Raw genomic sequence first — 17,074 nt, 5'->3', positions numbered from 1 at the left:
GTACCAAGGTATAGAGGAGCCAGCTAAGAATGCGTGAGCACATAAAAAGAGACAGAAAACGAGTCGCCCATCTGCATCCTTGTTCAATTGCGCATGCGAGAAAAAGATAAAAGATGGATGTACCCTTCGCTCTTCCATTTTCTTTCTCTTTCTATCAGCTCACGGTTCCAGTCAAAGGCGCCGCCAGGTCTCCCCTACTCTATGTATATAAACTCTTTGAAGAAAACACTCTAAAACGGAGTCAGGTATACAAGCTAAGAAATCAAGTTTACATGCGAGAAGTAAAAAATGTACTATTTCATGTCGCTATCAAAATTTCGAGATTTTGCGATAATTGTGTCGTTTTTCTATAAATTAATATATTAAACACATTAAAATGAATGGATATAAGTATAGATTTTGTACAGTAAATCATATTCAAAGTATAGTTGCAAATTCTCTTCTACCTGACTGCAATATATTTTATATATTTTTTAAACAAAATATTTTCTGTATATTTTCAGTTACACGATGGCCAAATCCGATATTAACTTGTTACAAGAGCTGTTAATAAAGGAAGGAAGTCTGCCCGTTTACTACTTTACGGAGAACAGTATTGATGCGATCCACAAGCAATTTATATGTAATGTGGTTTGCAAGCAATTGACAACTTACGGTACAGGGAGCTGCAAAAAGGAGGCCAAGCATAATGCCGCGAGGAACATGCTCGCAAAGTTGTCCGCAAATAATATAATTTCATTGCCAACAGATTATACTCTATCTCCAGCTGCAAACGGACTGCAAAGCCCTGCGAAGGCATCTCCATCCCCTAAGCAGTCCACTCCTGAACGTAATTACATTGGAATGTTGAACGTAAGTGTGTGTTTTGTGAGTTTCACCTGTCATTCAAATATCACAGCTCCAAGACTCACCGCACAATTTTTGCCCTACAGGAGTACTGCCAGCAAAAAAAGATATCAACGAAAAACATTCAGTACGAACTTGTCTACGATGACGGGCTACCTCATCTGAAAACATTCACGATGGAGGTCATCATAGGATCGGTGCGCGAGAGGGGCATAGGGAACTGCAAGAAGTCAGCCAAGCAGGAAGCTGCGAGAAAATTGTTGCTGCGTCTGAATCCAAGTGCACTCAGCTCAAACGCAGGCAATGAAATGAACGTACCGCTTAACGCGAATAAGATCGGCGCGCCTAACAAGGAAACGCTTGAGAACGATATACGAGAATTGGGTATAGGAATATTAGAGTACGACATTAACAAGGAAACCTTACCGGTGGCGGAGTTGTCGGAGAAAGCGATGTCATGCTTCCTCGAAAGCTTCAGTCAAAGGTACAACACGGACAAGCGGGACATCAATCCCTCCTCGATCAAGGATTTTCATATTTTGTTCGAGAGAAATTACTCCAATAACATTACATACTATGTGAAGCAGAAAATGCTGCGAATTATAAGGGACAAGTGCATCAATGATATGGACTTGATGTACGAGATTAGGCGGGATATCGAAAGTATGTTAAAGGTTAAGATACAACAGATCACTGTAAACAGCGCGCCGACGAGCTACATGGTTTGTTTACGCCTGCTGTCCGTCCCTCGTGTCACGCAATTCGGCACAGCTGACACCAAAATTGTAGCCGAGTATCGTGCCACGTATAACCTCGTGATGGCTATCTCGGTATTTCTCAATCTTGCTTCGCAGTTCTGATATAAGACTGATTTTTCAAAAACCAATACGGTCTAAAATAGATTTGATATATGTAATGAATTGTTAAGAACTATGTGCCAGTTAAGGATATATATTTATATATTATATATATATATATATAATATATAAATATTCTGTTGTAATATACATGCTGTTTATATAATATATAAACAGCATATATACCTATATATGTTATGAGATTATAGATTGTACATTTATTTTTTATTGGACAAATGATTGAGTTTAACAAATCAAAGAGACAATTGTAATATGTATAAAAGTATACTCAATAAATTGCTGACACTAGGTGCTAAGTGAATGTTTTGTCAGGAAGAAACTCACTCGATAACCTCGACGTTCCACGACATTGTTATATGTAGTTTTGGACTTTCTGCGCATGTCACGCAAGCGTGCCATGTGTCGCTTCCGATTTGATCAGCTGTCGTTTGGCGCCAACCTTCAGTCTTCACTTTGTTTGCTCTCTTGTGCTTTTGTTTGCCGGCGTTTCGCGCTGTAATTTTTTGCATATTCTCGCGAAGTGTCAATTGCTCAAAGATACGTCGATTAACGTGCGAAAATGTCAGACGTACGTATTCTGGGTAAGCGATTAGGGCAACGCATCGGTCAGGAGGCGATCGTGCTTGGCAAAATCACGGAGGTACGAAGACATTTTTTGGTTAAGTCAGTTTAAGGTTATGATGATCACCGCGGCCGCGGCTTTGATATCACGGAACGAAGATAAATCGCATTTTATTATAATGAACATTAATTATTATGAACTAAATAATATTTTTAATATATATCGTTAATACGAAAGAAGCGTAAATTGTAATATAGGACTTAAATAACGAATTAAAAAAGTGATGAGAACTGTACGAGTCAGAATGCAGTTAATGATGCGCAAATTATTCTAAATGATGTATTTTTAATCAAACCTCGTAAGCACATTGAGTGGCATTCGTGATAACGAACGTTTCCGCACCGCTTTGAACCATCTTCGAGTGGAGCCAAAATGGTTGGATACGTCGTTTAGAATTTGAGCACTACTAACTGCTGTTTTCGACTCTTAAGCCTTACGTCCACAATATTAGAAATCGGTCCAAGTTCTCGAACCAACTGTGTCAATCAACTTGTAGTTTTTACGGAAAACCAGCAGTTTTATTGGCTATACAGTTCTTGATCCGAGATCTTGAACCAATTTCTAGTATCGTGGACACAAGGCTTCACAGCCCTATCATTATTTTTTTCTTATTTATCATTAATAGATTTCTTAATAAAGTTAGCCAGGACTTCCACAAATCTCTTTGCTATTTTGTTTTTTAAAAAAATGACGGGCAAGTCAATGGCTGCATTCAGCAGAAAACACAGCTTTGCAATTGCAAGACTTTAATATGATATTTACTGCTTCTTGCTTAGTTCCTCACTGAATCTGAATGATTTAAATCAATATTAAAAAATTACTTACAACAGCTGCAAAGCTGTGTTTACTCTGTTGAATTAAACCAGACTCGAATTTATAAATACCTGTTAATGATAGGTAAAATACATTTGAGGTAATTCACAGAAAAGTTCAGATGGTAGGAGCGCAGAGTTAACGACGACGGATGACGCTCGAATTAACGTGGTGTTTCCTGAGCCGCTCGATAACAACATAGCGGACTACATAGAGGTGCACGGTACGATAAAGTCCAAGTCCACCATGTCCTGCAGTTTCTTTATATGTTTCCCTTCAAACATGACCAAGGACTTCGGTGAGTAAAACTTCGATGTGGTTTTTTTTTCTGGCGAATGTGTCGACGGTATCTTTAACGGAGTTAATTTGCTGTAGATGCAAATGGCTACAATACAATGCTGAATGTGCGCTGCGCAGCGGGGAATCAGTTAGAGGGAGTGTTCTACGGAGATTAAGAAAATACAGAGCTTCAAGGAATTTACATATACAAATTGTTTACTATGTTTTACTTCGATCCTTACATTTCTTTTTTTTTTTTTTTTTTTTTTTTACATTAGCGTATATATTCTCTAACATAAAAATATAACAAGGAATGCTATAATAAATGTAAAAGAAAAGCGTTCAAACATGCATTCCCTCGCGTCTGTATATAAAATCGATCTGGTGGGACCTAATAAGTATACAAAATAAGTATGCAACATGCGAAACCTTAGAACTATAATAAATATATTATCTCAATATGTATAAATATATATATAATATTTGACAATCTTTGTAATTATACCTATGTCACAGTTGCGTTACGCGTGTAATCCAAGGATGAGCAGCGACAATTGCAAGATGTCACGGGACATTCAGTATGTTGACTGAAACATATCAGATGTAGAAATTAATAGCTGCCATATTTCACATTCACATCTTTCTTTCAGCACATCGACTATCCCAATTATATTTTATTATATCTGCGCGCAGTTTTAAGGAAAATGTATATAAATTTATCAGAAATTTAGCGGAAAGTATCATTAAGCAGCAAGATCTAACTTTGACCGAATAAGGAAGCTTTTTGTTTATTTGCGTTATATGGGTCAATTTTCACATGTTTTGTTAACTTACACCAACGTGTATTTACGACTCAAACCGGCATAAATACAATCTTGCATCCTTACCGAAACCATTGAGCTATATGTTCGCTGTGACCTCCGTGTTTACATGTTAGACACCACGAGAACCAGCTGTTGAATTCTGTAAGCTTGGTATTGCATTCCTCGTTTCTCGTACCGCCGGGACTGGGAGCTGTTTGCAGTCCGCTGACGGTACCTATGTGCATCAAGCATATTGCGCAACGCGGCAAAGGTTTGCGGCAATTCGGGCACGCTGTCATCTATCAATCAAAAAAATATTGAATAAAGACTTGAAATCTTATTAACAAAAAAAAATCAGAGATCTGATATATAAATTATATAAAAACCAGTCAAGAGATAGAAATATACCTTCAATTTGTTAGGAGTACTGCCCAATCTGCCGAATGGGACTCTCGTCCTGCTCAAACCTTGCATGGAAGCCGATATGCTTTTGCCGCAGAAATGACAAGATACGTGTATTTGTTGCGGCGGCCTTTCCTGAGGTGTCGAAGACCTCATGGCAATGTCAAATTTGGCTCTTTGAAACCATAATTTCCACGCGTTCAAGAGGTGTCTGTAACTGTAACAGCGACATGCAGAATAAGAAATCTGATCTGATATTTATGAAAAATGTATTTACTCTATACAAGTGATCGACTTATAGTCTGCGATTTCTGAATTCAATTTCGTTTAAGAGATATTCATCTCATGTATATCTCTTAATAAAAAATTGATTGGAAAGTTGAAGATTGAGTTTTACCTTCTCGAAATAGATTACACCATTCTCGTCTCCTGCTCAAAGGAGATGAGAATGATGCTAACCTATTTCGGGAATTTCAATAAAAGAATATTTATGAGAGAAGCTCTTGATTGTAATACCTCGTTATCCATACTTGAACTTGGTTCTCTTGAAGCAACTTAGGCGGAAAAGTTCTGATGGCAATGAGAGTACAACTTTGAACATCTGAGGTGATTTCCAAGTATCTACTCAATAATTGTATACTTTCCATACCCGCACCTGAAGCACAACGATAAGCGTTATGAATGAGAAAGCACGTAGTCAACATTATATAGGCCTGTTCTTTATAGCTGAATTGGTTGCGCTAATTCATAGTTTATCTTTCTCTTTCCACATTGGAAGAAGAAAGGTAAACTCCGAACTAGTGCAGCCAGTTCAGCTATAAAAAATAAGCCATTTGTAAAAATGTACAAAACATATTCGAGTCACAACCTGTAACCAAGAAGCCCGCTAGATCTCCATCTTCAATTACCTTCTGGGTCAGTTTTTTCAAGTACTCGTGCAGCTTATTATCCGATAAGAACATGAGGGCGAATGCTATTCGATCTTCAACGGCCATACCATTTTCGTTCTGCAACATCGAGCGTTTTGTCAAGTGCCTGAGACATCAATCTCATCAAATCTCGATTTCGAGCCTTGAGATATCAATGTCATCAAATCTCGATTTCGAGCCCTGAGACATCGATCTCGTCAAATCTCGATTTCGCCTTCGATACTTACAAGTACGCTTTCGTAGGAATCGTTATCCGCGGTCAAGAAACCGAATGTCGCTCTCAAATAAGGATCCGATAACTGGGATTTCGATTTCTGACACGACTCTCTCCACAACGTGGTACGTTCTTCGGAGAAGCCTGACAGCGCCATTGCTACCATATTCAGAATAGTCGTTTGTTTCTTGCTGGCACCTCGATTCAAAATGTCTATAGCTTGCCTCAGACAGAGATTAAATACCGCGAACGCGGCCGCTTTCGCGTACGCGCCTTCCTTCTCCAGCTTCTCCAGATACGCGTTATCGTACGCCGTGTTGGTCTCTCTGTCGAATCGCAAGCCGCAGAGAAGAAGGCTCCTCTCTCTGTCCGGCGATCTGCGGTCGGTACCGATTGGAAATTGCATTAAATGGGCGCGAATACCCACATTTTCTCCGCATTTTCATGCACAATTTTTCACAAGCTCAAACAATTTATAATTACCTATAGACTTTTATCATGTAACCAGAACCTATGTCCGTCCACGAGCGATGGATCACTTCTGTTTTCAAACCGTTGACTGGGTTTTGCTGATCCAATTTCAAAACTGTCCTATGTAAAAGTTGGAGGCATTACGTTTTTACATATATACTTCCAACTATAAGTCGCTGTAATTTTACCTCACACCAGGATGCTTATTATCGGGGCTCTGTATAGTGCCGTCTTCCACTAAAGAGCGACTCAAGTACAGCCATTGCCACAAGTTCTTTAGAGTTTCGTTCTCAGCTATATCGCCATTGTGAGCTAACTCCGGCTAAAAACGCATGCACATATAATTATACACCGTTTAAATATAATTAAAGATAAGATTCAAGAGAAAAGGACACTAACACAGATCGAAAGTAAAATGAAAAATAAAGGCAATGTTGAAATATTTCCATTAACTCGAATCACTCTCAATCAATCTCAATTCACTTACAAGTAAGCCATATTCGAACATAGCACGCCTCTTGGTTAAAACCGAGATGTCATCTAGCTCCTTATAAACACTATCCTCACTGTGTATGTATTTAAACGATTTGAAAGCGCAGTTCCACATGAGACACGATCGAGCGGACCAATTGAGCGTTATCCTCTCAGATACGGTGTAATCGGTTACACCTGCAAAATAAGGATTATCTTTTGCAATCTTTGGAACAGTATTGTAACATGAAAGAATTGTATTCTAAGATGAGGTATTTCAAATACCTTGCAGCGATATCGCCAACAATCGATTCTCATCGGTCGGATGCCATGAAAAACTCATGGGACTATGCCACCGTGGTAAAACCACTCTTTCCAGAAATCCAGGTTCCGGATCTTCTGCGCCGCAGTACTGAACATCAAATAAATGCAAGCCAACTGCAAAACAAGAATGAATGCGTTTCTGTTCTTTACTTTTCTCTTTGGCTGGATCTACAATGTACTCTTTGCATCTTGTTTCAATCTTGCTTTTTACCACCTTTTACCACCCTTGCCCTTTTGCCTTTATATATTGCTTGATTCTTCATTTTCGCCCGAGATAAATGTTGATAAATTTCGGAAGAGAAAACAGGCAATACATGACTAGAAACACGATTATCGATAAAACGAACGCAAAGAGGGAATAAGGCAAGAGATAAAAAGCAAAAAGCAGGAATTGAAGAGCAAATTGTAGATCCAGCTTTTGTCTAACAGCTTATGTTTTCACACGTTTAACATCAATTCCAAAAAAACTACACATATGTGCACTAATTACAGTTTAAAACCACATACCCGAGTCTTTTTGTAATGTGCCAATTAGATTTTTCCTGGTGGGACACCACAACACCTTCGTAATCTGCCGTTGCGGCATTATAGTAACGATCGGTTTCTCGAAACATCGAATGTCCCAGATCGTTATAAGATTGTCGACGTGCGAAAGTAACTGGTAATTATTATGGGGATTCACCGACAGATTATATATCGCTTTCGTGGGAGTCACATTCACCACTTTTGCAGAATCTAAAAACAAAAAATACAAAGAATATCGATAGTATCGACTTGCACGCTGGCAAACCATATATCATCTCTTTTAAGAGCGTACCTCTGAAATCGATAACTTTCAACTGCTTGTTATTGACGCCGAGAGCCAGACATCTCGCCTCGTCCTTAAACCAAGCGGCGGAATGTACGGTTTCTGATATGCCGGCTTCTATTATCGGTCTTTCCGAGCTTTTCGGACTGTGGTGCACATCCCAAAGCATCACGGAGTGCTCTTTGCTGTGTTTGTCCAGGCCCGACACGATCAGGTGAGTGTCCACGGGATTCCAGGCGACAACATTGCACGATCGCATGTACTTTGGAACTGGAATTTCATCGAAACAAGAGATTAAAGCGATGTATCATCTAGGGTGCGTTTCATCTAACGCTCGCAACGCTCTCGGAATCATTTCGTCCTTGTTGTTTATCGAATGTTAAACAAGGACAAGAAATGGTTACAAACGTTAAATGTAACGCAGCCCCAGATGTTAATGTCGCTCGATAACAATATAGCCTAATGATCCCTACAAAACTCTCTGCCGCCCAAGCCCTGGTAATCAAACTCCGGCGGACTGAGGCTGTTCAGAACGATCTTTCCATTCGTATGGCCACTGGCGACGATGTCCGGTTCCGGTTGCGGATACACGTCGATGCATTTCGCAAAGCTGCTGATAGTAAAGGTGCTGATCGGCTCGGCGACGGAGTGCTCCGAGATCTGCAGATCTGCGTTGAAGAATGACATAAGGGCCTGTGTTCTTTTTAGCTGAACTGGCTGTACTAGTTTGGAGTTTATCTTTCTTCTTTCAATGTAGAAAGAGAAAGATAAACTGTGAAGCTGTGACTAGTGCAGCCAATTCAGTTAAAAAGAACACGCCTATTTATATGTTTATCATCTTAAAAAAAAAAAACAAGTGTACATCCGAAACGAACTTACAAGATTGCTCGTTCTCCCGCACGCTATTGTCACGCGGTCCAATCTCGTAGAGATTCAACTGCGCGTCGTTGTCCCACGTTATAAATCGGTCCGAGTGAAAGGGGGACCACAGCACGTCCCATTTAGGGCGGCTCATCGTTTATACCGCGTCTCGTTTATTCACGCTTCTGTCATAAAAAGCCGCGGTGCATCGCGCGTTACCTCGCGCCCGCCAACATCGCGCAACGTCGAAACGGTATTGCGCTCAATGTGTACAACGGCACAACGTATCGACGCAATTCTTCAGATATTCATCCGATCGTCTATCCACACGCGAAAGTAAGGCTTCCCTGTTATTCTCTGCCACGTCTGTATGATTATCCGTCCCTTGTGAAACATGCCCTTTGGATGTTTACGTTTATCATGCCACCCCCGACCTCTCCCGTCCTTGTCCTCGTCGTCATCCACTCGCGGGAATCCAAGCACCTTCCGTGTGTCTTCCTCTCGCCGCGGAATGCGCGTCACCGGCCCGCAGCGACAACGAACCACTGCACTAGTCAGACGAACGATAACGGGAGGTAATCACTGACGACGGCGTGTGTAAAACGCCATTGTGAACGCCGAAGCGAAGTGGTCGCCGAGTGGCATCTGAAATTCGTGGATATTTTTTTTTTACAATTTAAAATGTTGCTCTCGAGGAAAGTTCTACCGAAAAGCTACAATTTACGTGACGTACGCTACAGATTTTTAATAAAATTCTCGAAAGTAAACAATGTTTTTGGAATATAACCTGCATAAACTTATTCATTCTTTATACTTTCTTTTTTTTTCCTTCTTCAGTATCTCGTTATAAATCTAAATGGAGTAATAAACGGCACGACGGTAATAAACCTGCAGCCAAAAACGCGAGTACTCAATTTCCTAATCGAAAAATCTATTTATCTATTTATCTCGGTATTTGTTTCAGTAACTTTCGAAACATTCGCAAAATCGTAAAGTTCTCTTCACACGACAATCCCTGACGTCTAATATCCAATAGGAACAGCCATCTCTTAGATACAAAAGTGTCGCCAACCTGAAAAGTGAAATTTTCTCGACGTAGATTCGCGCCAACATGGCGGTCGAGCTAGAGACAAATAGAAACGCGCCGACTTCGGAAGGAGACACGGACCGCGTGTTCGGGTCGCCTTTTCTTTTTACTGTGGTCGGTGTACTCGAAATAGCGTCGCTTGCGTTAGGCGGCTTCCCGGATCTCGTCGAAGTCGGGGTCGTGATATCTCGGGACCGAGAGAACGAATATCGTTAGATACGCACAAGACTGCAAGTACATACATACGTCACATCGGCACGTCTCGTACATCCTCTGTAAAAATGCGAACCGATAGCGGCCACCGAGACGCACATGCCTCTCCTCTCCGCGAGGCCGGTCAGTTACGTCCTGTTCGCTCTTGGCACGAGAAAGACAGAGAGAGAGAGAGGAAAAGATCATTTAGTTTAACTCGAGATCCGAGCGAGTTGAGAATTCGGTTTCTCGGGGGGGGTACAAACTCCAAAACTCGAACATGTGACTTCGCGTGATAACGGAGTCTTTGAAGTCTTATCGGTGATCCCGAATCGACCTAGACTATAGATGCTCCGCGCTCCGACCGTCGCGTTAACGATCGATTGTAAAAAAGGGAACCCGGGTATCGGCGTGAAGTGAAGAAAAAGAAGATACAGGTGGGGAAAGAATATTACATATCGGGGTGGAGGGAATATTAAGGAGTACACACACGCACACACTACATAGGTGTAGAGGTGGGTGACACACACATTTAAGGCTGCCATGCTTGCGCCCCACCGTGCCCTCCAGCCGTACGCGCATTTTATAAGGACTGTACGCTCGTTACAGTCGGCTAGTTATCACGGAGTCGCGTCATCTTCGTCGTCCTCGCTCGGCGCTGTGCGGGAGTCCGATTGCCGACGTCGTCACCTGCTGCGAAATCCGTCGATAGAACAACTCGCGAAGACTCTCGGCGCCTCGTTCGCGACAATGGCAAAGATAAAGGTAAATACAAATATATATGAGCTGTCTGCTTTCCGAAATGACGTTTGTCTCGTTCGGGACGTTTCGAAGATGGGAGAAGGGATTTAAAACCGGTAATTTTTAACCCCGATTTCTCCATTACTTCGGAGGAAGGGCGTGTGAAAGTGGACTTTACACCGATTGCAAAACTTTTTATTTCAAAATGCATTTCTTGAGTAAACATGAATATTATCGCAAATTATAAAATATTGAGAATAAGTCAGTTAAAAATGAATATTTAAATCTAAACGGACGCAGATTGTAATATTAAAAAAAAAAAACATTTCTTTCTAATTGACATTATTTTATAAAATGGAACTTATGTATTATATAAAAAAAAATAAAAAAAGAATGATCTCTGTTAAAATTATTTATTTTTAAGTAATTTTGTAAATCTTTAGACAGGTCCAGTCGTCGACATTCTCGGCGATGAAATGACACGCATCATATGGGAGTCGATTAAGGAGAAGCTTATCCTGCCCTACTTAGACGTTGAATTGCATACGTACGACTTGGGTATCGAAAATCGCGACGCGACGAATGACAAAGTGACGGTGGAATGTGCTGAGGCAATCAAGCGTTACAACGTCGGCATCAAGTGCGCCACCATCACGCCCGACGAGAAGCGCGTGGAGGAGTTCAAACTGAAGCAGATGTGGAAGAGCCCGAACGGCACCATCAGGAACATCCTGGGCGGCACGGTGTTCCGCGAGGCTATCATCTGCAAGAACATACCGCGTCTGGTGGTGTGCTGGAAGGAGCCGATCATCATCGGCAGACACGCGCACGCCGATCAGTACAAGGCCACGGACTTCGTGGTGCCCGGCCCGGGTAAGCTGGAGATCACATGGACCGGCGTCTCCGGTGAGAAGATCCAGCACACCGTTCACGATTTCAAAGGACCCGGTATCGCCCAGGCGCAGTACAACACCGACGAGAGCATTCGCGCTTTCGCCCACAGCTCATTCCAATACGCGCTGTCGCGCAACTATCCGCTGTACCTGTCCACGAAGAACACGATCCTGAAGAAGTACGACGGCCGCTTCAAGGACATATTCCAGGAGATCTACGACAAGGAGTACAAACAGCAGTTCGAGGCGAAGAAGATATGGTACGAGCACCGGTTGATCGACGACATGGTGGCCTACGCCATGAAATCCGAGGGCGGTTTCGTGTGGTCGTGCAAGAACTACGACGGCGACGTACAGTCGGACTCGGTCGCGCAGGGCTACGGATCCCTGGGCATGATGACGTCGGTCCTCCTGTGTCCGGACGGCCGCACGATCGAGGCCGAGGCCGCCCACGGCACCGTCACCCGTCACTACCGTCAGTATCAGCAGGGCAACGAGACGTCCACCAATCCGATCGCTTCTATCTTCGCGTGGACCCGCGGCCTACTGCATCGCGCTAAGCTCGACAACAACACGCGCCTGCGACACTTTGCCGAAACGCTGGAGAAGGTCTGCATCGACACCATCGAATCTGGTCACCTCACCAAGGACCTCGCCATATGCATCAAGGGCATGAGCAACGTCACCAGAGCCGATTACCTCGAGACGTTCGAGTTTATGGACAAGCTCGCCGAGAATCTGAAGAAGCAGCTCAAAGCATGACTCGTCGGGAATGAAGAACGTGGCTTACGAGCCAAGTATTAAGTCATTACGTAAATAATAAAAAAAAAAGAAAATATTTACATGGTTACGGGAAAAAACTAGGCTTCGTTGAGCATATATTATATTCAATTACATGCATATAAGATTGTCGCTACAGTTACGTCACTTCCTCGGTTTCACGCCATCGTGACCGTTTGATTTATCTTAAAAACATTAATCGGACCATTCGTTTCGCAAATGTGCCGATTGCCTCATATTTTTCTCGATGACTATGTAAAAGATATAAAAGGCAAGATAATGATATTGGCTAATGATCGGGCCAATTATTCAACTCGACAAAATAATCGATGGTACAAAGTTATCATCGATGGTAGTAGCATTTCAAAATTTTAAAATTTATACGTCGTTTTCCGAATGAAATAATGGAGCAGACAAATTTAACAGATTGATCAGATAAATCGATTCATATTCATACAGTCAAACAACTGTATAAATTTTTAAATAAATTTTTTTTAATCAAAAGATTTTTTAATCATAAAATTTAACATTTACAATTAAGCCTAACATCAAAATAACTTTGAATCATTCTGCATGCATTAAAGAAACATGATTGGATGAAATTAAATCTTTCGGAAATTAAAAAAAATACTTTTTATCTAAGAGTGTGGGAATTTCTTTTTTTTTTATCTTTATATTTTCTTAACATTACGCGATCTAATCCCCAAGGTATATTTTGCGTACAAATACTGTATCTGATATCAACAATATAGCCTCACATTTTTAAAATCTTTACAAAAAAATTGCATTGCGCGATCTAACGCGTGGCGAATAACAACTTCGTAATCAGTAACGTTTGCTATCAGTTATCAACTCTCGTGATTACTTAATTTCGTCCAAGTGGTATGAACGAATGTTATACTAACGTCAAGATAGAAATGTTCATTTTGCTGCAATCCGAGCAAAAACTATGGAAAACATAATTATCTTTAAATAATTGGAAAACATTAATTATCTACATTTGCATAATTTATGAAGTTACAGGCAGCGAGACATTTACATCGAATCTAGTCTTTCTCGTTATCAGCAAGTGAGAAAGAACGCCAGATAACGAAATGGTTTCTCATACAAATCGATACGTCGATCTATTCGAATCTGTCGAAATGAAAGATATTTTTAGACTTTTAGTTTAATTTCTTATCGTGCATATTATACATGCATTTATCAGTTCCTTGCCATTTGAAAAAAATAAGATTAGACACGATGAATTATATATAATTGGAAATTTTTCACAAGTTATTTTACCAATTGAATTAACCACCGATTAAGTTTATCGGAGTTTTGTCCTAAGAATAATTTCCAACAAGTAGAATAAATAAAAGTGATTGAAATGTATGAAAAATTCAATTTTTATAGAGTCGACAGAAGTGCGTCGTATAAAGAATTACCGTCTATTGATTTGAATTTCTATTTTTCTATAGGTGAATTAATTCCTTAATTTCATTGATTTTATTAATTTAATCTGAGATAGGAATAGACTTCCTAATTCTTTGGGGAGCAGATAAAGTCTTCTGAGTCAGCCAGATTATCGGCAAAAGTCAAGTCAATTAAATATGTGGAAATATAACAAAAAAAAACAAATAAATATTTCAACAGTGACTTTTATTTTTTAACGTGAATTCATCCGCGGTATAAAACTTGGCAAGACAAAGGTCTGTCCGCATATACATATTGATTATAACTCAGTAGATCGTGGAGAATTCGTCGACCTTTCGAAACCTTTTATAAATTATTCACATGCATTATGCGAGAGTCCGAGTTCTCGTCTTACGTAACAGTAGACGCATCAACAATGATTGAATATGCAGATACACCCGCTACATACATTCGACTTACATGTACCATCGGACGATAAGCGAAACGCGCGTCGGTACCTTCGGCGAGTTACTTTATCGACGTTGCGATACGTTCCGTTTTTACCCACCGATTTTATCTGCCATCATATAATGCAGAACCAGCAGTACAGATTTCTCTTCAGTTAGCAGAAAGATTTTACGGGGGGAGTATGGCAAATGATGCAGGCGAATAAAATGGATGGAATTTGTTTCTAAATATATGTAAAACATCGATTAGCGACGCTATTTATTACTTTCGATTTCGGATCATCAGGAAAATTCTGTTTTTGCTAGTTTACTGCTTCACACCATTATACATTATACACGTAATTATAACTCGCTCAAATTTATTCCCGAGGAATACTCTCCGATTGTAGAAATGCAAGACAAATATTCTTTCCATTATAGATTTAAGGATCTGACAAACGATGATTCCATCAACGTACCGTTCGATTGTGCGTATTCAGTTCTCGGGACCCTCGGGACTCTTAAACATTCGTATACCTACTAACCTGACCACTTTCGCGTTGATTCCCGTTGAGCAAAAATTGGTATGTATATCCTTTTCATGCTGACGCTCAACCATAGAAATTTAACTAGATAAATATCTATATATGTGCTCAACGCTCATTTTAGTGTCAACAACAGATCAAAATCGATGAGTGTTGAACTGTTTTGACGCTAAAACTGAGCGACGAGCATCATGATGAAATGTGATGAAATGGTACAGGACGCTGACTGCAGTTCGTTAGCAGATTCGAGCAGAATATTGCGCAATAGATTAGCATGCGTTCTCATTAAGCTCATGTTCAGCATAGCCTGCTGATATGATCAGTAACAAGATATTATAGTGTTTGCATGATGGTTGACAACTGCATGGTGGTAGCATGCACATGCCGGTATGTTTATTTAGAATGAAATCCTATCATTTAAATGATTACGAAAATATATTTTGTTGAATTTCTGCAATTAAATCTGTTATCATATTCTACTCTGTTAACAGATTTTTATTATATTTCTGTTGGCTTTCCGCCGTCTGCGGAAAGTCTATAGCAGATTCGACATTTTGCAAAATCTGTTTTCGATATATTTGACTATATATATATTTTGTACATCGCTAGTTATAAATAATGCATGGTTGAATATTTCATATTTATATCAGAACGATCAAACAGTAATAATGTTTGTATTCCTCAGTCATTCCCGGATCCTCACGAAAATTTACCCAGGGTGGCCCTCTGGTCTTTGACCAGGTTCCTTTTTGTTCTTTCATCGCTGCGCATTCAGCTCCGTACGTCCCGGCGCGCGTTCTTCTCAATGGCGTCGAGACTCGACACGCGTGCACGTGCGCCTCTCTCTCTCTCTCTCATCAGCTCTCAGCAGGTAAGAGACTCGCGTTTGCGTAACGCCCTACTGCTCTTTACACACGCACACGTCGACGTTGTTATCGCGTCCGTTGCATTGCGCGACGCCTCGCGCGGAAAGGTCGCCTCTTCCGACACACGACGTCCGTCCGGTGATGTCACATGCGGTACGCTCGCGTGTATGATGCCTAAAAAAGAAGAGATACAAATATCGCGGAATGGGAATTCCCGTAATCTACGTAATCTTTCAAGCGGAGATAAATATCTCCTCCTCCTCCTCCTAAAGGGTAGCGTACTCCTACTCGCCGCGTTTCACCCACGTGGCAAAACATTCAATTATATTCCTTCCCTCCTGCGATAATTATATATATCCATAATCTGTTACATGCTTTGAATTATATATATATTGTAATGCGTCTTGTTTCCCCTACGAGAGAAATAAAAAGTTTCTTTCTCGCTCGCGTGCACGAATTAATTCAGAAATGTGCATCATTTATGTATAGATGTGGATGTATATAATTTACCGCATCCCCAATTCCTATTTCGGCCTCTCGATCGCGTGGGATGTTTGCAATACTGAAAACGATTAAATAAACAATAACTACCGTCGGCGTTTCCGTTGACAGAAACCATTCGGCTTCGAATCGGCCAGACGCCTGCGGGACACCCTGTATACGTGAACGCGCTTCGCTCCGCCCCGGCGGCGGAGGAAACGATCGGCGAGACACGTGTGCGGGCATCTCCGAGGATCCGCTCGGAGATCGAGAATCGTCGAGACGAGCCGACGTCGGTCGGTTTCCACCAGGACCGGAAAGTAGACGACCCTGAGAGGCTGCGGCCGACGCGAGCGAGGAGACACTCCCGCGTCCGAGTGCAGCGAGTTCGCGAGGAAGGAAGAGATAATTAGCGGTAATAATAGCGGACCGATAAAAAGACGTGACTACGTAGAAATGATGGCTCCTCAGGTGGTACCGCTCTGCGAGACGGAGGAGAGGGTTCTCGGGATGAAAATAGGATGTAGGACAAAGGACGGGCACGTCCCCGCACGTACGAGAATAGAACGGATTAAAATATATGAATTGTTCTGAAAAGGAATTAACATGGTTCAATATTTCCAGCGCGTCCGGATACTTTTTTCCGAACAGTTGATCCAAAGTGGGATCCCCTCGTCTGTTGTAATTAAAGGTCGCTACTATAGAGCGATGCCATCGGACATCCGCTTTCGCGCCGGATGACGACGAGAGTAATCTCTCCCTCGGGTACTTGCCCATACGACTGTAGGACGTACTTCCGGCGAGACAAGATGAAGGGAGGGAAGCGCCGGGAAGAAGGACCGGCCGTGAGGAATGTGACGTGCTTCTTCCGCCGTCGGGACGGAATCGAAATTGCAGATGGCGCCCGGGCTGCGCCACTCCACATCGC

At 41.5% G+C, this 17,074-nt stretch overlaps 4 protein-coding genes and 1 long non-coding RNA gene across 11 annotated transcripts in view; 3 read left to right on the top strand and 2 right to left on the bottom strand.

Annotated features, from left to right (window-relative positions):
* LOC105453502 overlaps positions 1 to 1,734 on the top strand; it is a 2,864-nt gene extending 1,130 nt beyond the window's left edge. For 3 of the 5 annotated variants that reach the window (XM_011695533.1, XM_011695526.1, XM_011695550.1), the window contains 2 exons: positions 504 to 852; positions 933 to 1,734. In XM_011695533.1, the coding sequence (XP_011693835.1) occupies positions 504 to 852; positions 933 to 1,706 (1,123 nt within the window). In that variant the 3' untranslated portion in view covers positions 1,707 to 1,734. Of the gene's footprint in view, positions 1 to 219; positions 291 to 503; positions 853 to 932 lie in introns of all 5 variants that reach the window. The other 2 variants (XM_011695542.1, XM_011695559.1) reach the window with 2 other exon arrangements.
* A 129-nt stretch (positions 1,735 to 1,863) lies between these two features.
* LOC105453486 lies at positions 1,864 to 3,907 on the top strand. The gene is made up of 3 exons (XM_011695492.1): positions 1,864 to 2,364; positions 3,271 to 3,457; positions 3,535 to 3,907. Exons 1-3 carry the CDS (start codon positions 2,284 to 2,286, stop codon positions 3,612 to 3,614), a joined length of 348 nt encoding a protein of 115 aa, XP_011693794.1. The 5' UTR covers positions 1,864 to 2,283; the 3' UTR covers positions 3,615 to 3,907.
* On the bottom strand, positions 3,491 to 9,739 carry LOC105453494 (WD repeat-containing protein mio-B). 2 transcript variants are annotated; one of them, XM_011695513.1, is made up of 16 exons: positions 9,509 to 9,739; positions 8,740 to 9,366; positions 8,334 to 8,528; positions 7,870 to 8,130; positions 7,560 to 7,787; positions 7,014 to 7,166; positions 6,745 to 6,926; positions 6,446 to 6,579; positions 6,270 to 6,377; positions 5,800 to 6,163; positions 5,512 to 5,650; positions 5,160 to 5,298; positions 4,650 to 4,860; positions 4,326 to 4,540; positions 3,944 to 4,025; positions 3,491 to 3,509 (listed from the first exon to the last, which is right to left on the bottom strand). In XM_011695513.1, the coding sequence occupies exons 2-15, from the start codon at positions 8,873 to 8,875 to the stop codon at positions 3,944 to 3,946; spliced, it is 2,547 nt and encodes an 848-aa protein (XP_011693815.1). In that variant the 5' UTR covers positions 8,876 to 9,366; positions 9,509 to 9,739; the 3' UTR covers positions 3,491 to 3,509. The 2 variants fall into 2 exon arrangements, with proteins under 2 accessions (XP_011693815.1, XP_011693804.1); XM_011695502.1 differs by lacking the exon at positions 3,491 to 3,509 and having other exon boundaries at positions 3,782 to 4,025.
* A 149-nt stretch (positions 9,740 to 9,888) lies between these two features.
* LOC105453468 (isocitrate dehydrogenase [NADP] cytoplasmic) lies at positions 9,889 to 12,918 on the top strand. Of its 2 annotated transcripts, XM_011695474.1 has the most exons (3): positions 9,889 to 10,515; positions 10,610 to 10,765; positions 11,185 to 12,918. In XM_011695474.1, exons 2-3 carry the CDS (start codon positions 10,751 to 10,753, stop codon positions 12,394 to 12,396), a joined length of 1,227 nt encoding a protein of 408 aa, XP_011693776.1. In that variant the 5' UTR covers positions 9,889 to 10,515; positions 10,610 to 10,750; the 3' UTR covers positions 12,397 to 12,918. The 2 variants fall into 2 exon arrangements, with proteins under 2 accessions (XP_011693776.1, XP_011693767.1); XM_011695465.1 differs by having other exon boundaries at positions 9,889 to 10,765.
* On the bottom strand, positions 12,471 to 16,896 carry LOC105453479. The gene is made up of 2 exons (XR_974877.1): positions 16,258 to 16,896; positions 12,471 to 15,840 (listed from the first exon to the last, which is right to left on the bottom strand). It is a non-coding gene; the product is annotated as an uncharacterized LOC105453479 (long non-coding RNA).
* Between the last annotated feature and the right edge of the window lie 178 nt (positions 16,897 to 17,074).

Source organism: Wasmannia auropunctata, unplaced genomic scaffold (assembly GCF_000956235.1).
Source record: "Wasmannia auropunctata unplaced genomic scaffold, wasmannia.A_1.0 LD336106.1, whole genome shotgun sequence".
NCBI classification, from domain to species: domain Eukaryota; kingdom Metazoa; phylum Arthropoda; class Insecta; order Hymenoptera; family Formicidae; genus Wasmannia; species Wasmannia auropunctata.
This window is presented reverse-complemented; position numbering and strand designations above follow the sequence as displayed.

Coding starts and splice junctions, on each gene's coding strand:
- LOC105453486 (XM_011695492.1), top strand. CDS start 2,284: ATGTCAGACGTACGTATTCTGGGTAAGCGATTAGGGCAACGCATCGGT. Junction 2,365..3,270: donor TGCTTGGCAAAATCACGGAG/GTACGAAGACAT, acceptor GGTAATTCACAG/AAAAGTTCAGATGGTAGGAG. Junction 3,458..3,534: donor AAACATGACCAAGGACTTCG/GTGAGTAAAACT, acceptor AATTTGCTGTAG/ATGCAAATGGCTACAATACA.
- LOC105453494 (XM_011695513.1), bottom strand. CDS start 8,875: ATGAGCCGCCCTAAATGGGACGTGCTGTGGTCCCCCTTTCACTCGGAC. Junction 8,529..8,739: donor GCGGGAGAACGAGCAATCTT/GTAAGTTCGTTT, acceptor TCTTCAACGCAG/ATCTGCAGATCTCGGAGCAC. Junction 4,861..5,159: donor GTTCAAGTATGGATAACGAG/GTATTACAATCA, acceptor TCGCTGTTACAG/TTACAGACACCTCTTGAACG.
- LOC105453468 (XM_011695465.1), top strand. CDS start 10,544: ATGCTTGCGCCCCACCGTGCCCTCCAGCCGTACGCGCATTTTATAAGG. Junction 10,766..11,184: donor CGACAATGGCAAAGATAAAG/GTAAATACAAAT, acceptor GTAAATCTTTAG/ACAGGTCCAGTCGTCGACAT.